The 26,385-nt window shown below is 41.0% G+C and overlaps 2 protein-coding genes across 9 annotated transcripts in view; one reads left to right on the top strand and one right to left on the bottom strand.

The window, feature by feature from the left end:
* prrt4b (proline rich transmembrane protein 4b) overlaps positions 1-2,826 on the top strand; it is a 30,456-nt gene extending 27,630 nt beyond the window's left edge. For all 3 annotated transcript variants that reach the window (XM_042511016.2, XM_042511017.2, XM_042511015.2), the window contains exon 4: positions 86-2,826. In XM_042511016.2, coding sequence (XP_042366950.2) covers positions 86-2,130 — 2,045 coding nt within the window. In that variant the 3' untranslated portion in view covers positions 2,131-2,826. The remainder of the gene's footprint in view (positions 1-85) is intronic.
* Positions 2,827-3,412: 586 nt separating this feature from the next.
* Positions 3,413-26,164, bottom strand: impdh1b (IMP (inosine 5'-monophosphate) dehydrogenase 1b). 6 transcript variants are annotated; one of them, XM_088072439.1, is made up of 16 exons: positions 25,336-26,164; positions 18,497-18,595; positions 18,241-18,321; positions 14,667-14,715; positions 12,140-12,241; positions 11,969-12,043; positions 10,695-10,901; positions 10,522-10,609; positions 10,222-10,421; positions 9,137-9,227; positions 8,494-8,589; positions 7,692-7,835; positions 7,416-7,560; positions 7,194-7,337; positions 6,262-6,345; positions 3,413-5,560 (listed from the first exon to the last, which is right to left on the bottom strand). In XM_088072439.1, the coding sequence occupies exons 1-16, from the start codon at positions 25,533-25,535 to the stop codon at positions 5,539-5,541; spliced, it is 1,827 nt and encodes a 608-aa protein (XP_087928565.1). In that variant the 5' UTR covers positions 25,536-26,164; the 3' UTR covers positions 3,413-5,538. The 6 variants fall into 6 exon arrangements, with proteins under 6 accessions (XP_087928565.1, XP_087928566.1, XP_087928568.1 ...); XM_088072440.1 differs by having other exon boundaries at positions 18,241-18,318; XM_088072442.1 differs by lacking the exon at positions 25,336-26,164 and adding an exon at positions 20,679-20,944.
* Positions 26,165-26,385: the final 221 nt, after the last annotated feature.

Raw genomic sequence — 26,385 nt, 5'->3', positions numbered from 1 at the left:
ATGATTCATTCAAATATTAATCTTGTTTTTCCTAAAAACTATTTAAAGCAAATTTAATCTGACTGAATTTATACTTTCTTTCCAGGCATTCCACCAGAAACGACCCATGGTCCTCTGTACACTGAAGACTGGATGTCTGACCTGGGGCACAGCGACGTCACCTTCCTTCCAGACTGCAATCAAGAACACTTGGGGATCTGCAACCTCTCCGACATCTGGGAACCCACAACTATCTCGGACGTCAGGCCCACACAAAACACCACTGCCACAAACCAATCCGTGAACCCCTTCCTGATCCCGGCTCCCCCCATGTTAGTGCCGCTGTACACCGACTGGAACAGTGCCATGGCGGCTTGGGGCCTGGCCTGGGAAGCGCATGTTTACGGTGCTGGTTGCGTCTTTGCGATGCTAACGATAGCATCTGCGCTCAATCTGCTCTGCTTGCCTCTACGATGCCCATCTGGATGTGGCTACTTTGCCCTGGTCAGCTTGTTTCTACTTGCTGCTGGTTGCACCAGGTCTTTCTCGCTCCTGTACGATGCTTACGGTCACCAGGACCGCCTGCCCTCCACAGAGGCTTCGCTGATGCTCTATGAAGCACCGTTTCCCTGCTTGACTGCGGCTTTCGGCCTAGTTTTCCTTCTACTCTCCATGCGCTCAAGAATGCAGCTCTCCTACTCAGCGTTCCAGAGACCCTGTTTCCTGGCCTGCCTGGTTGTCCTGCACTTTGGTGCTGCATTTGGACCGGTGACACTGCTGAAGCTCTACCAGCAAAAGCCTCCCCTTTGCCTCTTTCTTTCACTCATCTCCCGTGGAGCCTTCGTAGCACTGGCCACATTTCTCTCAGCTGCCTATTTTGTGTTCTACATCTACGTGCGGGCAGACTCAAAGCACATCTACCACCTGAACAACACGTCTCCAACACCTGCTGAACGCTACAACCGCTGCCCCTTTGCTGAGAGCCGGGACTGGGACCGTGCAGCTGTTACTGTTTGTGTTTCAGCATTGTTTTGTTTAGCATGCGCAGGACTGCAGTTATATGCAATGCTGAATGCCATGGGTGTTGCAGGAGGAGAGGAGGTCTTCCATCCTTGGCCCTGGTGGGCGTTTCAGTTCAGCTGCAGACTGTGTGAGCTTGGGGTTTGTCTCACCTTAGCCTTGGTGGTCGCACAACCAGTCTACTGCTCTGACCACCTTCCAGATGCAGGGAGCTGCTGGACTGAGCTGTTGGCAACCAAGTCGCCCATCCTGCCTGGGAGCTACCAGTGGAGCCTGAGCCAGCAAGAGAAGCTTGCAATCGTGGATACAGTTGGGCTTGGAGAGACGGAGAGCCTTCCTCTTTACACACTGGTGGATGAGAGGCTTGGTAGCAGTTTGAACGGCTTGGACCTCCTCTACCACAGCAACCGGGCCTTGGCATACCGAGACCTAGATCTGGATTTGGACTTGCAGGGTTCTGAAAAACCTAAAGATGGAGGAGGCGAAGAGCCCTCAGGTGGATCCTCGTTTACCAGCGACTCTACCACAGACCTGCGGCCACCATCACCCATCAACCTGCGCCGCAGCATCGATGAGGCACTCTTCAGTGAGGCCCTCTTTCCCATGAGCCTCTTTAGCCCAACTCGGCCTATTCGCTGCAGTGATCTATCAATAAACAACCACTGTGCACTTCAAAGCAATGGCTTCTGTGATCCCCTTACAAGTGAACCTGGACTTTATCGGACCTCTTCCTGCGTGGAGATGGCCTCTCTACCCCAGCCCCCTTGCACTCAAACTCAAGGTGACTCTGTTGCACCACCATCTCCCTCTCTGTCCTCTTCTTCCAGTAATTCATCTGCTGAACGTTGGAGAGGCAGCTCCTCCTCCTGTTCCCTCTATCGAGAGTCTTTCGGAGGCTCCTCGCTGGTCCTCTGCCCAAGCCCAGAGAGACATGCTCAGCAGCTTCTCCAGCAAGGAGGTACAGGCCACGCCGACCCACAGAGGCACTATCAAACACTGGGTGCTGCCTCACAAGAGAGCCTGGACCTGGATATGTCATCCGAGGCAGACCGATCCGTGCAGGAGGAGTTCATCAGTGTTTGCAGACAAATCGATGCTTTAAGCATCTGCAGCGAGACTATTGATTTATAAAAGGACAGTCTGGTCAAACAAGGGTTGCACAGAGGACTTAAGAAGGATGTCAGAAGGGTGACTGTCTTGGGTTTTGGTTGTGCACGGTAGCTTTTGTGCAAAAGACCTTTAGCTGCCAACAAAGTTTTTGCAAGTTTGATGAGCTTTCTCATGTGGTCATTAGTGAATGTCTGAGGGTCTAAGTGCCAAGAATGTCAAAAGCCAAAAGGTAATTTGTAACTTTTACATGTTTGATAAAGGCTGGTGAAGTTTGATACAGTCAAAAGAGTAGTAACATTTTACTGAGTGGAAATAAGAATTTATTTGTACAAATGTTTTTATTGCATTCCAACATTCCAATAGTTAGTACTGTGACTAAAATTAAGCACTTATTAAATACTACTGAAGTCATATGCTTTCAAATTCAGCAAAATATCACTGTCATTAAATCTCATGTTGGAGAAATGGGATTAAAATTAAGACTTTCAAACTATAAACACTCCATAGCAACATGCTACACATCTCACTTGCAGTTATGGTGCAGCAGTGCCCCCTACTGGTGAAATGCACACTATGTTACCTTAATGTCCTACATTTATCATCAATGGACTGTGCTTCTAGATACACTGACAGCATCTTCTATGACCGGCTTACTAATTTATTTATGTTCAATCATAACTTGCTGAACAATTTGTTTAATAAAGTTTGTTTTATAACGTTTGGCTTCTTTTACTTGAGGTTCTGCAGGTCATGGGAAGATTATGATACAATAGACTTCAGCACCTCTCCTACATAGACACAAGACACACAGACTTTGTGGTGTGTCTGGCTCTTATTTGGTTGCTATTTTTTCATTGGGGTCATTATGCATATTTTTGTGTGTTTTTCTTTTTGTCTCTGTATGGTCATCAGTCTCCTTGTGGTTATTTTCTGTCTTTATTGGTCATTTTGTGTGTCTTTGTGGTTGATTTGCCACTTTTTATACTTATTTTTGCATCTCTTATTTTTGCACTCTTTTCCAACAACATGGCACAGGATACCCCTACAGTCTTTGTTCCTAACTTTAAAACAAAACCATTTCAACCAAAAATAAATTGGCTTGGGAACGAAAAAGTTAGTTCCCAGCTGGAACCAACCAGGTTTTCCTTGATCAGAAGTGTGAACCTTGACAGCATCAGTGGGCATGTAATATTCCATAAGGTTGGAAAAAGAGGATGAAGAGAGCAAATATCAGTAATACCACAACAGAAGTCCCCAGGTAATCGATGTTGGGGGGGGGGGGTCAATAAGACAATAGTCCATACACAGTTTGATTTATTTATTTCGTTTTTCCAATACTGAAAGCAAAAGCGAACTTTCCTTTGTTGAGTGTTTTACTGTAAACATGTTCTGAAGTGATATTCCTCAAAAATCCCTAATGGATTAATTCAATACTGAGTCTTTTCAATCCATCTAAAAAGCCCTTGTTTATTGTTTTGGTTGTTGGTTGCAGCTACCACTTTGTTATTTCAAAGCAGCTACAGTCGCCAGAACAAAGCTGAAATCATACAAAAGTGCAACTCTTTAAAAAAAAAAAAAGAAAGACAGAAAAGGAAAAAAAGAAAAAGTAAACCTTATACCTCACTTACCATGACAGGTTTGTGCTTTTTAGATGGACTTACAGGACTCTGTATTTTACAAATAAGACATAAAAACCTGAATTCTCTCTTTAGATGGGAAACTGAAAACAAGCAGCAGTCATTTCCAACGGGATATAGGTATATATTTCTCCATATATTTTCCATGTACATTTTTTTGCAATTAAGTCTAATTGCAAAGCTATTGTTAGTCAAGTGAACCCTGTGCAGGGTAAAGTACATTAGCACGTTAGAGAAAGCAACTCAACTCTTACAATCTGAGGCATTTTATTTAAAAATAAAAATTAAAAAAAAAATACATCTGGCCAAACGGACATCCATTATGAAAATGTTAGAAAAGCCTACTTCTAAATAAGCTGAATGATAACAAACACAGCTGTTTGAAAGTAAGAAAAAAGAGGCGAGAGGGTGTGTAGCACTACGCTTTTTCACTGAGCTGTCGTGTTCAGCATTTATCCATCTGCATTTCAAGGCATATCTCTGGTAAAAATAAATCAAAAATAAAACAAACCTATCACAGAGAACCTATGCTGCACTGTGAGAACGCAGGAACGGACAAGAAACGAGGGTAACGAGCGACTTCTTGCGCAAATTTTGGTTTTGAAATTACAAAAGAAAAGTGTCCAAAGAAGTGTAAAGACACTTGGCAGTATGTATGCAATTACAACAAAGCAGAATATAAATACAGCCAGGTTCGGCTTCGTGAAAAAACAAACATGCATATCAAAAACACTTCATGCTCAGTTCAAAGCCCCCCGAGACTATACAGGTTTAATATAAAGTTTGCTTTTATCTAAAAGTATTCAAATTTCGGCCAGAGAAATAGTCCTTATTACGAGCTATTTCTGATTTTTATAGATTTTAGGTCTTTCAAACATACCTGATCTTCAGCTTTTGGTCCCTTCCATGCTCAACATATGAACAATATGTAGTGAGATGGGACACTGATTGTTTGTCAAGATGTCGTTGAAGGGGGAAATAAATGTCCACAGCCGTAAAGACTGTGGGACTGGGTCCTGTCTACTGATTGTAGGGGAGAATGAAAAGCAGACAGGATACTTGTCTCGTACCTCAGGATCCGTACTAAAGAAAGTAAACAGTTTGCGTTAAAATATAAGCAAAGTAGCTTATACTTGTAATAATGCAAAAAAAAGTAAGAATGCCAGAATACACCGACACACTGCACATATAGAAGTGCTTTCTCTGCACGTACAAGTGTGTTAAAGAGCTGGGATGTGAGAGGCTTCAGACAGGGAGCGTGCTGGTAAGCGTGGATCCCACCAGAGCCAGATAAGATGCTGATGTGATCCGCACCACGGCTGTTTTAGACTCACTAACATTTACAGGACAAATAAACACAGTGCACCTTCACTTTGTTTGTCCCGAGACACATTTTAAACTACATCACACAGGCGCACACACGCTACCCTTAATTCGCCAAACACGCACGCGTTCATTCACTATCAGCACACATGCTAAATTGGGATCAGCTGCATACTCAAGATACAGGTGTGTATGCTGTTCGGAAAACCCTGATGCGCCGCTTCTTGAGTGCAAAAATCCCAGGTGTCAGTTTGAAGATTCTCACGTTGCTACTACGCCTCTTTCCTCCCAGGAGCAGCTGGCTGGGATCAGAGAAAGAGGGAGTAACGGTGGAATACGACGGAGGAGAGGGCAGAGAGGGCGTAGTGGGTGGTGCGTATTTTTAGCAGAAGTGGCGATTTTTAACATTTGGTCACTGTTAGATTGGGTATGTCACGTGCACCGATGGTCTGCGATCCATCCCCCCCGCTCAGTAAAGCCGCTTCTCGTAACTGTGGAGGCAGAGAAAGATCGGAGAGAAATCAGCGCCTGATTGGATGTAAATAAAAGTATTGCTGCTCAACTGCGCTTACTGCCACTCGCTTTATTTCAGCAAACTGCATCAACTGGTTCAACATGTTTTCTGAATGCAATCGGCAGAAAACTGCTAAATTGCATTTGCACAAGAGTCGCTATGGAACATGCGGGTACAAAATCAAAAAGCTTGCTGTTCGTCAAGCTAATAATAAAAATAATATTAGCAAAACATAGCAAGACTCTGTTCTGTATTGTCCCTTCTTCCATGCAGCTAAAAAGCAGGTATATTTTCCACTGCAGCATTTGCTGATGCCAACACCTAACAGGAAGTACAGTAGTGTTGGTGCCAGGCTGTTTCTCAGCAATGCTGAAATCATTTGAAGAGTCAACAAAGAAACCACAGTTCCCATTCCTGCTTGTGGGACTGCGGGATCACAAAACCTGCTCTCACTGTAGAGACAGCCTCCACAATTCATTCAAACTTTCATTTAAAAAGGAGACTGCGAAAAATGGGACACTGCAACAAACTTTGTGCATGATCCCTACAGAGGACAAAGTAAAGCCTCATATCTATGTCCAGTAAACAAAACGGATTACGTTTTGTTTTCACACAGGATAATGTGCTCTTGTACTTATAAGCAGTACAGGGTTTTGTGTGGTTTTTTTTTGTACTTACGAGTGAAGTCCATGGACTCCTCCCTCGACCTGTGCAGACATGGTCCTCTTTTCAAACTTCAGCTCTCCAGAGTACATCATGTAGCTGAGAAAGACAGAGGAAAGTAAAAAATAACAAAAGTTGGAAACACACGCCGGCTCTGTATTATACGTTTCTCTTTAACCGCGTTTCTGCCAAATACTTTCAGTACAGTAACCTTAGAACGGGTGCAACATAAGCTGCGGATCATTTCGGCGTTTCCATTAGAGGAGGCCGACAGGACTAATTTTGGGATCAGTGTGCTAGGTACCTCACCAAAAAGATGATGAAAAACATGACAGTATGGAGCGGTTCCATTGGTGCCATCAAAAACTTTTGAAAATGAAAACACAAAAATAACTGTTCTAATAACTGTGCTACCAAATGACCCGGACTGCTTGGTGGAAACGAACATCGAGAAAGTAAAATATAATACGCATCAAAGTTAAAGGGTGACTACACCCATTTTCAAATCCACACATGCCGTTCCAAAGCCAAACACTTATGTGCCACATTTCAAATTTGTGATGCCATAAGGTCTGAAGTGTGGAGCTGCTCTGTAGGCAATAAATTGGGAAAAATGTCCTACATGACACTGGGGCACCCAGGGGAATGCACTGAATATATGAGTACTTTTTCTGCCCAAGAACTGAGAACACTGTAATAAAATAAAGCTAATTTTAAAACAAACACTCCCATTCACTTACTACAGAGCAGCTCCAGACTTCATATCCTATGATGACGCAAGTTTGAGTCTTACTTCTCTTGTTTTAGCTTTAAAAAGACAGTGGCTCATGTCCCCTAGGTACTGAACGAACTTTCCTTGGCTGTGACACAACATGTCAGAATTATTCATTTATACTGTGTTCCCCTTTAACCTGTGTATCATCACCGGTAATTTACATGCTACTTACCGGAGAACAGACAGACTCTTTGCCCCGATGTCCTGGCAGCCATGCTGGATACCAGCTATCAGGTAAGGGACGAACTTGTGGATGGAGCCCTTGTCCTGGACCGAGCCTGACACACCCTGGGCTACCTTCACGTTGTCGCCCTCACTGTGGAAAAGACATAACTCAATATTTCTCCAACATTATTTGGAATTTGTTTTTCACTACTTTTAGCCTCCCACATACCTAAAATAGCGTTTCTGGCTGCTGGTGCTCTTCTCCATAGCGTCCAGCGAGCCCATGCCACGGTACTTCTTCAGCCGCACACCGTCTGAGAAGAAGTACTCCCCTGGAGCCTCAGTGGTCGCCGCTAGCAATGAGCCCATCATAACTGGAGTGGTAGACACAAAAAGTTGTCTATGTTCTTTGATGAACGAATCTCGCATCACTGATGCGATGATTTTTCTGGTGATTTTGAGATAAGGCCTAACGTTCTCTGGGCCATAGTCTGTGAAATCTCACCCGTCGATGCTCCCAGAGACAGAGCCTTCACCACATGGCCCACAGTCTGAATGCCTCCGTCAGCGATGACTGGCACGCCGAAGCGCCTGGCGTACTCTGCTACCTTGTACACCGAGGTCCCCTGGGGTCGCCCGCATGCCATGACTACAAGGTAGAAAAACAAATCTAACATCACTGCCATGGCAACAGATCAGACCTTGGAACAAACACTAATCAGTTTGTGAAATAAAAAGCAGCAACCGTTTTATTTTTTTGGCCTTTTTGCTGCGACACATCTGTACTGTTCTTGTCGGTGAACGTGACCCAGTCTGAGCATGAGAGGCCAGTCCCCATGGCAACCCAGAATGGGGCCTTGGCAGATCACCATGACAACTAGGAGGGTCTCGGGATATTTTGTTCCGTTAGCAACTGATAGCCTTTTTCTTCTCACTGTAGCTCACAGGAAGAATAAGAACAGGTACAGCTAAAACTGATCTGATGAAGATGAAGTATGCTTCTTTAGCCCGTATCATTCTTTTCAATATATTTCAGGTCGTTTTTTTTTTTGTATTAACTTATTCATTACTAACGAAACATCTCCACATAATTCCGTTTTTGCATTTCTGGTGCTCTTACACTGAAAAAATATGTTATAATTTGGTTCAAGAGATGCATGCACAGGTTGAGGTAGCTTTCTGATTTGTTTATGATTTATTTTAACCGTGTTGTATCACATGTATGATTTTGTTTTCCGTGTTCTTTAGAAGAAAACCTAATAAAAAGCAAACAGCAACAACAGAAAAAGAAAAACAAGGCTGCATACCTTCCTGTGTGATGCAGATGGAGCCACAGCCCATGCCGACTCTCAGCGCGTCGACACCAGTATCGATCAGGTTCTTGGCCTGGGCTGCTGTAACCACTGTAGCGATGGGGAAAACAACAAAAGTAGTCAGGAAATATGTGCAGAATATTATATTTTGTCAAAATTATAAGAAAGCTTTACAGATGGCTGTGAGTACAAAATCAAAGTCTGTTGACCAACATTTTATTCCCACTGATATGTTCATTTTTAAAGGTATTGCATGTAGGATTTTTCTAGAACCAGTGCATAGACTCGTACAAAAGTAATTTCTTTCAATCATCACTTCAGACTAACTTAGTGGTGTGTTACCATGTATTTATCTGCCCTGACGTTCAAGACATTTATGGGTGTCTACCCCGACAGCACTCTGGTGAGGTCAGCGCTTTATAAAAAGGCAGCAATAAGTGCCAAGACCCACAGCACCCTAAAAAATGCAACTTTAGCAAGGCAAAAGACCATGAAAAGTGATCTGGATTTGGCTTTTACTTTCACTTTTGCTGTGACAGACATGTTTAGAAACAGTAACAGACAATCCTGTTATGTATAACTTTCTGCTGTTGAGGCAACAACAGGAAACAAGCGTTTCTTCTTTTTTCTAACTCACCATTTCCTCCCACCACTTGCAAGTCTGGATACTTCTGTTTAATATAATTTATCATGTTGATCTGATACACCGAGTTGCCTTGCGAAGAGTCCTGAAAAAGCAAAAAATATTCATGAGTTAGAACAATGCACTGGACCTGAGGATTCAGAAATACAGGCTGAAGAATACATACAGTGTGCATATTATAAACACGGTTCTTACATATATTCCATTTAAAAATCCACACTTTTCCAAAATTCAAATTTTCAGACTTTAATAGATTTTTCAGACCACATCTGACATGTGAGTACAAATAGCTGCATGTTTTTTAGGTAAATTATGCAATTTATTTTTAAAATTCAAATACTGATATGTATGTTGCACTCTGAATAAGTATTCTATCATGTTTTTTTATAAAGCTTTTATGAATAAGAACTAAAATTGAGATGGAAAAAAAGGTAAGAATTTTATTTTCATGGCATTAAGCTGCTCTGGCCCACACTCTCTCACCACAACTGGAAACTTTTGGACTGTGCTGGCTGCCAGCAAAATCATTCTTTGTATGATTAATTTATTTTTTTTAGAAGTTCTGAATTTATGGTAGAAAACAGAATAGAGCAACAGTCTGGAGACATTTTTTCCATACTTATCCAGACCTGGACATAACTAAATTATAATTTCATACTTTTCCACACCACGGAGGAACCCTGTATACAGGAAACATTATTTTCTTCATATTTTAAATTAAGACAACCCTTTAACATCTGTGTTTGACGTTCATTTCCAGATGTGAGTGTGTGTATATACTTCACTATATTAAAACACAATGTTTCCAGTAACGTTCCACCATATTTGTGCCATGGTTCTGTTATTTTACATTGTCCCCGAGTATGAGTTGTAATGCTCTGTCCTTCTGTTGGTCTTGCATAACACCTCTTCCACACTTCCTCTTAATCGGTTAAACTTATCAAGAACACAGTGTATTTTTAGGAACTTCTCCTAAAACAATGCCCTAACTTTGCTCTAAGTCGTCTCTCACATTTATGGCCGCCTCACACCAGTGATAAGATGTTCACTGGCCACGATTCAACTACAAAAACACCCACCAGTACGACAACATCCACTCCGGCCTGCACCAACAGGTCCAGTCTGTATTTGTCGTCCTCCCTGGTTCCGATGGCAGCGCCGCACAGCAGCTGTTTGCGTGAGTCTTTGGAGGCCAGAGGATAGTCCCTGTTCTTCTTCAGATCCGTCCTGGCGATAATGGCCACCAGCTCGTCGTTATTATTAACAATGGGAAGCTTGCCTGGTTACAGAGAAAGGGAGGTTATTAAATGACATTTAAATGACCAAAATCAGAAAAGAAAAGTAGAAAAAGCTGCTGTCACACATCAACTTTTACTCACCTTTTTTACTGCGCTGCAGAATATCATTGGCTTCTTTGAGTGTAACACCAGCTGGAGCCACCACCAATTCATCCCTCTTTGTCATGGCCTTGGAGATGATTGCATCATTTCAGTGTAAAAACAATTCAATAAATGATGCCAATACAAACATTTTAAACCATAAAAATGCACACCTCCTCCAGAGGTTTGCCGTGGTCTTTCTCGGAGAGGAAGTCGATATCTCGGGAGGTGACGATGCCCACCAGTTTGCTGCCCATTTTGCCCGTCTCCGTGATAGGAATACCAGAGAAGCCATGTCTTACTTTGGCCTCAAACACATCCCCGACTGTGTGGCGCGGACTCATCACAACAGGGTCTGTGATGAAACCCTGCTCAAACCTCTGGAAACAAAGAGAAAGCAAACAGAATTATAATAACTTTTATCATTTTCTCTTTCTTTGTGCAAAGCTAGCCTGACATCGCCGGGCCAAATCGCAAATGAGTTAAGTCTGAAACCTCTCAGTTCATTTTTGATTTCCAAATGTCGTTACCGATGGCCTTTTAATAAAATCCCCACGGATACAACAGGGAAGACCTGCAGCTTATCTAAAAGACAAAACGTGATGTAGCGCTAAATAAAGGACAAATGTAAACATATCACCGCAGGGAGATCAGCTTTGACGGTGTAGCATCAATACGCCTGTGAGCGAGTGAAAATAACAGAAAGTTCCCCACCAGCTGCAGCTAGGTCTCCAGCTAACTGGAGAGTTTGAACAAGGTATGGTGGGATGTTCAGGGCAGTGTTCCTGCAGCCTAAGGGAAGTTAGATTTAACGCTTTTTAAGACGTCTGTTTATGCCATTTGGAATGAAATTTAATTTGACACCAACCAAATTGGATTTAAAAAAGAATGATCCAACACCAATAATCAAACATGAATAGGAATTTAAATTGTCAGTCATCGCCTTAAACACATCCCATATTGGGTAAATGGTTATAATCAGCCCGAAGCACACAAGGCCACCTGGAAATCTCTCTGAATGAGAGGGGGACCAGACGCATCTGCCTGAGCAAATAAAACAAAAACCTACAGATCCGTCTGGTTCCTACGGTAACGCAAAACAGCAAAAGCAGCGCAAAACCAAACACCACACACAAGAAGACACACAATAGTAAATACACATTAATATGTAAAAACAATAACAAACAAAACAAACACACAGAAAAAAACAGACTGAAGACAATTACCATAACCTATATAGGGACAAAACGAAACAAGAAAGGTCAATGGTACAGTTCATGTAAGAGCTCAGTTAGGCTGGTTGACGTATTTTAGTCCTTTTGGTGTGTATGCAACTTTGTACAGGCACATGAATGTGTAATGGTGATGACAACAGAGACAGAGATAGAGTAACATGCACGACACAGAAGATATTTCTTTGTACATATGAGTTAAAATCACAGTTTACCTTGACCTTGCGCACTTCGTTGGCTTGGAACTCTGGCGTGCAGTTGTGGTGAATGATGCCGATGCCTCCCATAAGCTGGCACATTCAAAAACAAGAGCCATTTTAGAATGAAGCAGTAAATTCAAATCTGTGCTTTTTCATTTCAGCAGTTTTGGCAGAGCAGTGTCTCACCGCCATAGCGATGGCCATCGCTGACTCTGTGACAGTGTCCATGGGGGAGGAGATGAGAGGGGTCTTCAGTGTGATTTTCCTGGTGAGTGCTGATGTCAGGTCCTGAGACACAAAAAGAGGAGAACAAACATGTTGGTGTCTTCATGAAGTTTGTTATTTTGCACATGAGCCAGCAGGGGGCAGACTGAACTAGGCAGATTCAGGACAGAGGACTTGTGTCCTCAACCGGTTCATGTCTTTAAAATTGCTTCACTGACACCAAATGACATGGCCTCATTGTTGTCCTGTCACTTTAAGTTACTGGTTCTTTAATTTTTTAATTTAATGTACATTAAAGATTTTTAAATATGTTTTTATCCAGGGTGTCTGCAGGTACTTGAATTCAATGATTTCTAAGACCTTTTCAAGGTCATTTTTAACCAAATTCAAGACTGTTTTTTGGACAAATCGTTGTTTTCTTACTCAGACATTGCAGGTAAGTATAAAAGTACGTAGTATATATGCAGTAGAGGTTGGTTTTATGTAGGAATATGTTAATTTGAATGTGTTGGGCTCATCTACATTTTGCCAACAGGAAACTGCAAATATAAAGTAAAAAGACTGCAGTTCAGTGATAGATTTAAAGATTTCTAACATCAGATCTAACATGTTTGTTGTTTTATTCCAGTGATGCTTTAAAGTGCCATTATCTCAGAATTTTGTGTCAAGATACTTTTTTGATCTATTGTGCTTTTGAATTACTGATAAAAAAAAATCGAATCAAATGTCTGTGGCAACTGACACATCTCAATTTCAAATTCAAGACCTTTAATGAATTTTACAGCCCAATATTTATAAAATTGAATTTAAAGGTTCAGTGTGTAGCATTTAGTAGCATCTGGTGGTGAGGTTACAAAAATGAAACTTCTTTGTGTGCAAAAATGCAAATGGCCCCAGACAGAGTCAGTTTTCTGTGTTTCCATACTGAGCTACGATACGTCGCACTCTGTGAAAGAGGACTCGCTACGTATGTGGATCTGATCGGCTCATTCTAAGGTAACAAAAACACAATGATTCTTATTTTCAGGTGATCATACACAAATAAAAACATAGTTATGAATATCATGTATCAATTTCTGCCAATAGATGCCCCTAAATCTTCCACACTGGACCTTTAAGACTTTTTAAGGGTCTGCAGGCTCCTTATTGCCAAGTGTCAAGTGTTGGTCGGTGATATGAGACGTCTGCAAACAAATTAAAATGCATTTCCCATCAAAAGCAGTCTGTCCTCTCAGGGACGGAAACCTGACACTGGAAAAATGGAAATGAGCCGTACCACTTCATCTCCCAAAGCCACATTCAACTATGACATCTCACGGGTTCCCACACCAGCTTTTGTTATCTTCAGCTGTGTGAGTGAAAACAACGACATTTTTTGCACATGGGAAAACCACCAAATGAGCTCTATGGTGTCCAAGCTTTGACTGCTTATCTGTGACAGACATAAACTACGGGAGGCTTTTCTCAGGAGTTCACGGTGAAGGCAGGAGAAATCACCTAACACCACTTCTCCATTTAGAGAGCTCTACCGCACTAACCTGCTAAATTCAACTGAGAGTTAGGAGAACATGTCAAGAACATCACGGCCCCAAAGAATTTCCCACAATAGCTCAACGCACACGCAGCCCCTTCTTAATGTTTCCACACCTTACGCAGCTCTCAAAAGCTAAAAAAAGTATCATATTACTAATTTCAGCACGATCTACTGGGACACTGTGAGAAGAACATGATTCAACGTTGTGACTGAAGCCAAATGTGGAAGCATTTGTGTTATTCACGCTTGAATAGGCTCAGTGTCCAGTGGAAAACTAGGGCAAGACAAAGACCCTGTAGGGACGAACTTGCCCATGACAACATGGCGAGGCGGACAAACATCTCGCGCAGCAGCCGGAGCTCTCTGTAAGTCTGAAGGAAAAGACTGGAGATATTAATTAAATTAAAATCTGCTGAGATGGACAAAGCAGAAAAGCGGGATTTCATCTAAAGCCCGGAGATTAACTCCACCGTCATCTGCTGAGAGAGGCGGATGAGCGGCCGAGCGGGCACAAATGTAAACACAAGGGTGAGGGAGCAGTCAGTGGGTGACCACATCAGGCAAAAATAGCAGGGCGGCAGGGAGGGAAGCCATGATGCAGACGTTTTTTATAAAATGGGCAAAAACAAGAGTACTTTTGTGAGAGCTGCCATTATAAAACAACGCTGAGGTCTGGAGTAGAGAGGTTTGTTTTAAAAAAATGAAAGTGACTCCTCTGTAATAACGCTGATGGTTTAGGAAGTGGCTCTGCCAAACACGGTCTGTCTGCTGACACGGCTACATTATCACGAGGGGCGTGGAAGAGACTGAAGAAGTGATTGGCTGCTCCTTTCAAATACCCACAAAAATCTCCTTTAAGATGTGACACATACTTGCAACAATCTTCAGAAACTTCAAGATCTCACACCACCTTTTGTATTCTCATACATGTACTTCACACATGGGTGTACTCACCACGTCGTCTGAGGTAAAGTCGATGAACCCGGGTAATATCAGGAAGTCACTGAAAGACATAAACAAAATGTAAAAGAATAAAGTAACTGCCGAATTAATCTATAATATGCCAGTCATTGCGTATTAATTAGTGTGTCCATTAAGTGTGTTGCTGAAACATATTTTTTTTCCACAATGAAAAGAACCTCAGTTTTTTCTTTAAGCTGTTGCTAAGAAAAAATGTGCAACGCCTGATCAAGTTTAAGACCGACTTAACATTAAAAAACACAAGATAAGGATGATAGCTTAAGTATTCGAAGAAATATCCTAAGGGCATTGACCAGTTGCGTTAAACATTAAGCTTTCTTTGGAAGTATGACACTTATGGCTCAATTTCTCCTTAGCTGAAGGACTTAGTTAAGGGCATTGCATAGAGTCCCTTAAAAGAGTCCCTTACTAAATTTCCCTCCGGGGATCAATAAAGTCGTCTAAGTCTAAAAAGTCTAAAAAAAAAGTCTAAGTCTAAAAAAAGTCTAAAAAGTTTCCTTCTATAGGGAAAAATGCTAATTAAAACAGTTTGTTTGTGTGCATTTACACTTGAGATGCCTTTCGTGCAACAGTTTTACAAATGTTAAGGGATTCCTTAATTATATACCAAGAAAAGAAGAAAACCTTAAATATTATAGTTAACAATTTCAGGAAAGCTTCAAGGAGAAAGTTTTAAATTAAGGTGTTTTGTGCAACCAATCTCTTGATCTCTTTCTACTCACATCCTTTTGTATAATAATTTCAACTAGGTCAAAGCCACAGTTCAGAGCCTGCAACGTATTGTTGGATCCTCTTTTGTGTCTCCCTTTGCTTCCCAGAATATTGCTAAGTGCCGCAGTGGCTGAGCACAGACACTGAGTACAGCTGGGTGCGTCCTGTACTTGGTAAAAAGCTACAGTTGATCTCTTTCAGCTCTTGGACTGTACAAACACAAAGAGAGGTAGAATGGGATGAGTGGGAGTGCGAGAGCTAGACGCAGGAATGGAGTTTGTTTTTCTACCAGAGTCTGTATGTATTTTGTGGTTTTTTGCAGATGGGTGTGAAAACAGAGCAGGAGGGGACAGAGGGAGAGATGGGAGGAATAAGGGAGACTTTGTACGCCGTGTGGATGTTGGAGGGGGAGCTACAGAGCGAGGGGATGTGAAAAAGGTTGATCTCTGCTGCCTACAGTGCTGGTGAAGGAAAAGTTAGAAACAGTCGCACAAGATGGGACCCCGCAAGGGAGGAGCCTTGTTTGTTTGTTTCCCCTCATTTTAGAACCCAAACACCCACAAACTTCATCATGAGGACAAGCAGGAAGTCCAGGAAAACATCTGCTAGCATTTAGCAGCCACCACAAACCTCAGCTGTGGAATACAGCCTGCAAAGACCGACTCTGGGTCAGCGCTACAGCAGAACTCATTGAGCTGGATTTTAATCTGAAAGACAACACTGGCTGGCTTTATTATGGTTTTAATTTCAATGTTCGATGTAGACAAAATGCACAATGCTGAGCGGGAGTGTTTCAAAATACAACCGTAACTGATATTTCCATGCTTGGGCATAAAAGAGAATCATCGCACACCCAAAAAACCATCAAAAGCAGCCGAGGGCATGGCAGCGAGTGTTTTGGAAATGTAGCAGCAGGTTTAAAAGGGGTGAATCTAAATGAGTAACATCTGTGCGTGTGACTCACTTTGATTTCACCGGTTTGTGTGACGAGACGCTGACAGAGGACTATTATTAAACGAGAGTCAGGATTTGCTACAGAAGCTCTGTCAGGAGTATTACAACAATCAGAAATATGTGTTTTTATGACAGCCCTACGTTTGAGGTAAACAACTGCGGTTCAAATTTAATTAGGATTCAAAAGGAGTCAGTGTGAGTTTGCCAAGTGTTTTGCCTATAAGGCATTAAAAATTTGAGACAGATTGTACTAGAGTCTGTAATTGGTGAATGCTCTAAAAATAATTTTAAATCCAAAAGCCCACAAATGTTACTGCAAAGCATATAGTTTTGTAGTATATGAAGTAGAATTACAAGGTTGAGCTGACGCTCTTATGTGTCTGGTCTTGTGTAAATGGCAGTGACCCAGTATTTAACAGCCTGGGGCTTGTGAGGGAGAGACGTATAGCCAGGCACGCCTTAACTTGATTTTTAATTTGATTACAGAGTTTTTTGCAAATCTATTTCAGTGTCTACACGTATGAGGTACAGTCCTTCACTTTGCCTTATAATGTAAAACTAGCAGCTAAGAACTCTTAGCATTTGCACACCTTGGTCAGGCTGTCTCAGGTATCACACACTCACATTGGAGAGCTTTCTAAGACATTTTTGAGAAAAAATCAACAAGGGATGCACCATATTTGATTTTGCTGACGTCATGGTGATTTTTTTCGAATTTATATTGGTCGATTGATGATGCCAGAACATGCAGATGTGTTTTTCCACCAAACTGCAGAGAATATCAAGTCTCTCCTATTACTACTTTAACCCTGGTTATATAACAAAACTTTAAATTCATCCCACTTTAACAGGCTTGGCTGATGCTGTCCCTAAGACAATCCCGACTTTAATCCAAACCAGGAAAAATTGCACCTATTAAAATACATTTTAAGACTTTATAAGGCCCTTCAGACACCACATTGGGCAAAAACACTGGTGCACCTTCACTTTCTGGGCTGTTTCCGGGGTAGCTGACAGAATAATTGAGTTTGAAAGTAGCTTTTATTGAAAGAACATGTTCACAATCACGCCCAGGACATGATCTATGTGCCTCGGTAAAGGTCACAATACTGCAGGAAGCCGTTTCTCTCTGACAATGCCGATTTGGTCTTCCTGTATCTCAAATTCTCTGGGTGGCTTACTTCCTTTTCCATAAAAACAAAAATAAACTTGTACCTTTACCTGTGATAGGAATGCATAAATGCTGACTGATTAAGATTTGTATCACAGATATACAGGGAAAGTGATCAAAAATTCTGAATTAGCTTCAAAGGAATTTAGCAACACAAGGAGAAACCCTTCCACTATTATCTGTCACACTTGAGTTGTAAGGGGTGAGACAGAGAACAAAGGGCTTAAAAAAGCTTGATGTAGAACCTTTTTATACGTTCACTTGGATTCATCCTGCAGTCCACATGATGCTAATTCAGGGCATCATGTGCATAAACCTTCCTTTGGTCGTGATGCACTTCATTACAATGTGCAAAGGTTGCGCAATCACGCGCGGACACACTTAAACATCATTATGTTTTCTATTCAATTAGCTTCTGTAAAGCAGGAGCAGCGTGATCACGGCAAAGAATTGGTGGATTTTCAACTGTTAAAACTTTGCGACTTGGATTACTTAAAGGAACAGTGTGTAAGATTGAAGACATCTACTGCAATTCAGTTGCAGAACACTTCTTTTCGTAATTAAAGATTACATCATGCCAATAAAGCCATTTGAATTAAATACAAGGAAAATCAGTTCAGTCAAATGCATGACGACTTCAAATAAAAAGCATTTCTCTCGATTTTTAACAGCACAGTTTCAGAACAGTTTGAAGATGACTGTTTTACTCACTTGTAAGTCAACCCATCTCCTTTAGAGCATAGCTCTTCGGCCGTATGACCATCGGAGTCAACGCACTGTTGGTCAGATCTGCTGGTTCAAAATGTGTTGGCCATTACAAAGCACTGCTGGGTACACTTCACCCACCTCTGCGCGCAGGTGAGGTTTTAAAATCATTCAGGAGACCTTACTTTGAATTCATTTAATTACTTTACTGAGATGTTGTCGGAAAATCAAATCAAAAGTTTGTGATGCAGGGAAAACTCACTTGTATGTGAGGCCGTCTCCGATCGAGAAGAGCTGCTGAGCCGAGAGTCCATCCTCAGGGACGTAGCCGGTACCACCGCTGATTAAGTAATCCGCCATGCTGCCAAATGATAAGGAGAGACAATCAGCTAACTGTGCAGCCCACATAAAGATGTGTATCTAAAGACAGCAAAAGGATGCTCTGCAGGAACACTAGACATCCACTTTGCAGGCAGAGCTTTAGTGACCTTCTCATAGGAAGACATAACCATAGCAACATCAACATCCCCCCAGTTAGACTCAGGTCAGTGCGCCTGCGTGGCAGCTGCAAGATGCAAGGCTTCCTCTGTTTGCAAAAACAAGCCATTAATTACCTGGTAGTAAACTTGCAACAATGTTTGACACATTTAATAGAGGCATTGTTTTTATGACTGCTGTGTGACATACCATGAGGTATCCTCACACAAATAACCATACATGTATGTCACAATATAAACACCACTGTAAGTGAGTGCTGAGCAAATTTCTGTCTCTACATCTGCATTATTTATACCGTTACTATTTTAATGCGCACTAGGTAAACGACAACAGTGCAGCAGACCCCACGTGACCGCGTGTGAAAGCAAATATGGCCGGGTGACCCACTAACATTTATTCGAGCCACTCTGGCAAGCACCGCACGATTTTAAAAGGTAATAGTAAAAGCATATTGATTAAAATACTGCCCAAAGAACAACACGATGTCCTCAAAATGTCTTGTTGTCTAGACTCGAGCGGTGAGGTCTGGCCGGGTGACCTACATTACGTTATCACTAGCTAGCAAACATTAGCGGCTCGCAATGCACACCCACAATATTATGCTGCTTGGGACCTATCTTTGTTGTTTACACAGTATGGACGCAACATCCTTGCTAGCTACGCGTTGCAATATTACCCATGCTAGCATCCATGTTTGCCATTCACATCTCTCACCTCAGACGCCCTTGTTAACCATACAGTGTTTTGGAAAGTGACACATCTACTACGCAGCACTGGAGTCAATAAAATCTCGTTTTTACGATTGGTTTATATTTCTAGTCATCGCCCATTACGGTCGAGCAGATGCAATAAAAGCTAGAATTTTATTATAATGAGTGGTATTTTAAGAGTTCAGTGCACGCCGAATTGGAGAATGGCTCTTTCTATAAATGATACGATATTTAATATTTTCTAGCTCTTGTAAAACCCTTTTGAAAATAGGGGCGAAACTATTTTGGTAGAATTTTGAATTGAGTTTGGTCCTGTCTTTAGACATAACGCACTTCAGCCCTAAGGAATGTGTGTGCTAGCAGGTTGACATAACTATATCAAAAAATGCACGGACTGACGTTATATCTGTCATTTTCAGAAATACAAAGCAGATGATTTATAACATTAAATTACTTTGAATTCACTTAAAATAAACGGCAATAGTAACGTTAGCCTGCCGTTATAATTAATTAACATAACCAGGTTTATAACATGGCGCAAGTATCCGTTAACGTCGTCACAACTAGATATTATACTTTCGCTTGTACTGATATAAAGGAGAGGATAATACATCGTTTTTGGGAGTTATCCAGCGCAAAATTGCCTGAAATGTTAGCAAAACGTTAGCCGGAGGATTAGACACACCGGCTTAACAACTAGCTTGCAACGTGGCTAACAAACATCCAGTGATGTAAATGAAAAATTAACAAGAGGGAGTTGAGTAAGTTGAGTAAAACATTAGTTTACATTTGCAACAAAAATGTTACGTTGCCGTAAGGACAAACGTTACCTCGTTTATCTCATTTAACCAAATGTCGTCGATGCAATTTGATATTATCTAATATTATATTAATATTAGCATAAATAAGTGGGTAAACTATGTCCCATTTGAGCTACTTAACTGTCCCAACTGGTGCTAATATGTTAATAATCCACTAATGTGCATGAAAGTGAACTTTTGCCACACCAGACATGAGTCCAGACTAACGTTACGTTACACTTGCAGACATGTGGGAGCAGCCGTTAGCATTTAGCATTAGCGGCTTGGTTATTTTTTGTCTTTGCCAACGGAAAACGCTACCCAGATATTAAAATAAGCCTTTCTACCATTGCATAAGTATTCGCGTGGTTTAAAATATGAAGCTCCGGAGCTAACATACACTCGAGCATCTTTTTCACCGAGTCAGCTAGCTAACCTTTTTGCGGCTGATGCCCACGTTGACCACGGGGACGCAACTTTCCAGCTGTGGATCTGCAGGAGTGAGGCTGAAAAAAGGCGATGATGGAGGCAGTCTTCCGTCTGCCACGAAGAACAAACTCGATGAAAAAAGCTGGTCGTGGCTCTAAGGTGTTAAAGAAGTACTGTGTGTCTGTAAAGTGAATCAGAAGTGATTGCCTGTCGCTGCAGACAGTGCGTGTTGGTGTTACGTACAGGCGGCAGCGTCACATCCCCTCTCCTCCTCACAGAGGCGTGTTCTGCGTTTAGCTGCTGCTGAGGAAGCAGGACCGACGACTGGCACCAGAAGGGTTAAAAATGCCACGAGAGTGTTTCACGTGAAACTTTTGCTGCAAAAATGCCGGCAGACCAGTTTATGAGACTACTCAAGTTCAGTCAAATGATCCATTCTGAGACACCTTTGGGGGTTACAGCAAAAAAAGGTCGAAAGTTAATATTTAGGCTACTTTTACTCAGGTTTGATTGTTTACATAATGCTTCTTTAACCTTCCACTACATTTAAAGTAAGGTTTTATTGTTTTTATTCCACTGCACATAGAATACTCTTTAGTAGTAGCTTTTCATGTTGTGCATTTATCTACTAGCCTGGTCTTCATGTTATTCAGTACTATGCATTATCTTACACTTTCCAACAGTATAAGTAATCAAAAGAAGTTCAGACTGAAGCACTTTTAAAATTATGCTTATCACATTGTTTACAGGATGAGGACCCCCCCACACACACACACACCTATTGTAATATTTATATTATTATTATTACTATAATAATAAGAATAATAATAATAATGATAATAATGACTCCCACCAACTGGACTTACACAAAAAGTACAATTTTTACTTTTAAGTCCAATTATCCTCTATGTGCAATTTGTGTATATATTGTTCGCACATATTATATATATATAGAAATATATAGAACTAGAAATATATATATATATATATATATATATATATATATATATATATATATATATTTCTAGTTGTTGGCACCTTGTAACTTTATGTTACTATTTTGCACCTTGTTTTCTTATTTACTTGGCACCTTGGTTTTGTGTGTGTGTGTGTGTGTGTGTGTGGGGGGGGGTATTGTTCAATACTTTTACTTTTACTTTTAATGGAGTACTTTTGTACTGGTATTGCTAACTTTACTAAAGTCTACTATTTAGTATTTCATTGTCCTTTGGCAGTTTCAGTTCTTCTTTCACTTGGTTTAGTATTGTTGGTAAAATCCACTTTTAGTATAATCACAAAGAGTCAGAGAAGTGAATAGTGACAGTGTATGGGCATAACTTTAAACACTTTGAAATATTACATTGTGTGACTAAGCAGCTCTCTCAGATATTGTCAAATGTGTATGGGCGCACTGATTACCTTCCCCAAACTGAAAACTGTCATGCCTTAATTTCCCTCGACTTTAAAAAATGTCCTGCTGAATTTTAGCAGCCCTCTCTGAACTCTGGTCACATGTAAGTCATCCTTACTGCATTAAGTGTACTGAAAAGCCAGTGCTGATCACATTTTATTTACATGAGAACAATTGGAGGAAGTGCACGGATGAGCTGCACATTGAGGAACAAAAAATCTTGATGTGGATCAAATTCACTGTCTCTAGTTTCCCTAATAGCTTATATTTAAAAATATATACATGTCATATATAGCATAAACATGGATATAACAAACAAACTAGACTTTCTGCCTCACGTTTATGAATGTAAACCAGTCAAAGTGCACTCATAGTTTGCATCCATGTGAATGAAAACATGAATGTTCTCACCCTTGGCACAGAAGATAAACAATCAGCATAATTTCAAGGTGGACATGCAAACTTTGTACATATTTGTCTAAACAAATGTCTCCCCTTCTGATTCTGAGTTATGGCGTTATGAAATGGCTGGAAAAGTGTTTTTTTATAGAACATTTTAATGCCATAATGAAGCTGACCTTTGACCTTTTGCATTTAAAGTGTCATCACTTCATCATTTTATTCTATTAGACATTTGTGTGAAATCTTTTCACGTTTAGCATATGAACTATAGCCAAAAATACATTTTGTGAGTTCACAGTGACCTTGACCTTTGACACTCAACCACCAAATTCAAATAGTTTTTTTCTTTAGTTCATGTGGACGTTTGTGCCAAATATGAGAAAATTCCCTTCCCCCTCCCCCTTCCCTTCATAAGAATTTGACAGACAGGGTCACAGTGAACTTTTACCACCAAATTCTTATCAGTTCAGATAATTAGTTAATGAGTCCAAATGAATGTTTGTGCCAAATTTGAAGAAATTCAATGAAGGTTTTCTTGAGATATTGCATTCACAAGATGGAGACGGACAAGGTCACAGTGACCTATGACCACCAAAATCTAATCACCTCATCACTGAGTCCATGTGGACATTTGTGCAAAATTTGAAGAAATTTCCTCAAGGTGTGCTTGAGCTACTGCAGTCACAAGAGCGGGGGAAAAAAAAGTACATAAAAAACAAGTCCAACCAGTATGAGAGGGAGGAGTTCTAGTTAGGGCTATACCAGGAACACAGGGTCACTGAGGAGAATAAAAACACATCTTGTAAAGCTTTATTCATGAGGGACTGTTAAATTGAATGAATATAGTTTGATTTGCTGAAAAGTAGTCTTTTATGAAGAAATCTAAAAGCTAGACTTCCTGTTATGCTATGCAGGAAATAAGTGTTGGTCAGTCATGTCAATCTTTGTCAAAGAGAGGTAACATGAAATTGTCCATACAGGTCACGTGCACATTCACATAACTCGACAGAACGTCAGCATGCTGCGCTCGTCATCGAGCTGTCATCGCATAAATTGTTGGCGCGAGTTGCAGACAGACAATCATTTTTGCTTTATTGCAACTAAAAATATGACTGTCACTTTCTTTTATCGCCTCTTCTGCAGCGTTATGGAGCAGAAGATCAGAGTAAAACTGTTTCACCGCCAATAAAGGTTTTGTATTGTCTGCTGACAAAAAAAGGAGGGACAGATTTGTTACACTGACTTTCACCCTCTGAAACGTTGATCGACATCAGTTTTCTTGTGCTGCGTTCAGACGCCTTTCACAAGCTTTTACATTTCGAAATCTAACCAAATTGGTTCGAATTCTTTCAAAAACATGGGGAAAAGGCAATAAGCAACTTGTCATGAAATGTCTTTGCAAAATGCAAAAAAAAATAGTGAAAGGTGACAAGAAATTTACTTGAAACTTCCCTTTTAAAAAAAGAGAATTAACAAATAACTAGGAACAATATCAATTTTCTTTTTTTGTGCAAATTTCAGGTGAATTCCTTGTAACTTTTCACCTTTTATTGAGCTAATTTTCCAGTCATTTTGTTAAGTTGCTCATTGCCTTCTTTCCATGTTTTCATAGAAATCAAGCCAGTTTTCTCAGGTTTCAAAGGGTTAACTAAAAGCTGTTGTTACATAAATTACATGCAATTAACTATTCATGGGGCTGGCATTTCCAATATATTGATTATTCCTTGCAGAGACGTTTCACTGATTACATCTCAGATAGTGAATACAATAGAGAACCACATGGTCTTCCCTGTAACCTAATATGCTTCACACTTGTCTCTTGTTCTATATTAATCTTAGGTCGGTCTGCCAAGGTAAGGGAAGGGGGGGTCTATTTCAAACTCTGCATTTGTGTCAAATTAAATGTAGGTCATTTCAGATATGGGTCAGTGGTTCCTTTATGTACTGTAGCTATTCTGAGCGGTTGATTCAGTCTTGTTTATCCCCCCTGCAGCATGCTGCTCACTCCTGCCTTGATGTTGCATCACAGAATTGTCTGTGTGCACAAGGGGCAGGGGAGCAATGTTAAAAATAGCACCTGACAACTCAAGATAAGCCGTTTTCTGTTGTTTTAGCATCTACTCATAAGCCATAAATATGATCTACATGGCCTTCAAACAAGTCAAAAATGAAGCCCAAAGCTAGGGGTTTAACCCCAAGGGCATTTGCAAACTAAATGATACATGTAAACTGACCCGACGGCATGCAATTCATTTACATGTGCAGCCTTGTGAAGGCGCAGCCAGTGAAAGCAGAGCATGATAGCCAGAAGAAATCACATTGTCGTGTTATTTCACATTAGATATTGTCATGAAAGGTTGAAATTGTTGTATGTATTTAGTTTGCACTTCCTTCAAGAATCGATACTAATCATCAAGTTGTAAATTCTGGATAAACGTTTTCTAGAAATCTTTTGTTGCCAAGTAACTTTGTGCCTACAAGGAAATTGAACTGGTGATGATTTGGTGTATAACATTAAAAAACAGTGCCAAAATATAAAGACGTAATATAAAATAAAATGAAAATAAAATAGGATATGAAAAAATAAAACATATGTATATATTAGAAAATATGTAGATATTAAAGTGAGTGTTTTTAAATGTAGACAGTTGTGCGCTATTTTAACATGTCAGGAGTGTCTCATTTTAGAAATGTTTTTGCAGGATTCTGCAGGAAGCAAGTTTGCAATTAAAAAAGCTACAAAAAAACATGTATGACGTGTTCTTTGAAATAAAAGAGACATATTTTCACCTAAATACTATTTGAGTTGCACCTAAACGTTCATTCACCACACACTGTCTCAGCAACTCACCTCTCTGGGCCTAGACCGGCCTGGATGCGCGTGGCACTGTATCGCTGGGCCGCAGTTTCATGTGAGGTTTGCCGCACATAAAGTTCACCTTGCCGGGTTGAAACGCCAGACTGTGGGAGCTGAGTGTCTCCGACAATTCTCCGATAATCCACCTCCTGGCTCTCCCCAGCTCCGAAGTTCTCAAAACTATACCCCTCCATGGTCCGTCCAAGGTCAAGCTCTGAATCCAGTGGGCCCTTGTTGTACAGCTTGCTTGCTTTTAAATAGAGTCTAAAAAGTTAGTAAGAGTATCCAGCAGCTGAAAAGTTACATCTTTATCAAACTGGAGACTTCTTGGCACCCTTGAACTTCATAATCCAAGTTTGGATTAAAAGTTACAATTTACAAAACAAATGCAAACTCTGCTTTTGTTTCTAAATATTCTTCTCTGGATTCCAGTGTCTGCTCTTTTTACTCTGGTTGCCTTCTAGACCAGATATGAAGCATCCCACAGAGAGAAAAACAGAAAAAAAATAAAGACCAGTGTCAGGCTACTCCGTCTGCCCCTGCACAGGATGCACCTGCTTACAAAAAGGCACCAGCCACCTCTAGGCGTGTCAATAGAGGGCGTCACCTAGGAGATTCTCCCACTGAGAGGGTGTCACCGTGGAAATGATGCCAGCAGCAGCAGCAGAGCGTTGTTGTGGAAAGGCTGTTGATGTCTTCGAAATCTTGGAGTATTTCTTCTCTGTCATGAAGGCTAATGGAAGGGGGAAAGCCGAGCCTTGTACTGTACTCTCATGTAGGAGAAAGTAGTCATCGCCCTGAGCGTTTCTCTCCTTGTTGAATGGAGTGCCGTCCTGCTGAGTGCTCCATGAAGCTCTCTCTACGTCTTGCTCCCTCTCTATGTATGGGTTAATCCTGCTTTCTATCGGTGGCACCACGTCACTTTCACAAAGAGGATTTCAGAATTAAAATGGATAGGACAGCTCTGCAAAGAGAGCAACACGTTTTTACGGATCACCGCCGTGGTGTGTTGTTTTTATTTGTCTCAGTGAGCTCCACTAAAAC

The sequence above is a fragment of the Plectropomus leopardus genome, chromosome 22 (genome assembly GCF_026936395.1).
Source record: "Plectropomus leopardus strain MGB_pleo_1.0 chromosome 22, ASM2693639v1, whole genome shotgun sequence".
NCBI classification, from domain to species: Eukaryota; Metazoa; Chordata; class Actinopteri; order Perciformes; family Serranidae; genus Plectropomus; species Plectropomus leopardus.
The sequence above is the reverse complement of the archived record's forward strand: the minus strand, read 5'-3'. Positions and strand labels throughout refer to the sequence as shown.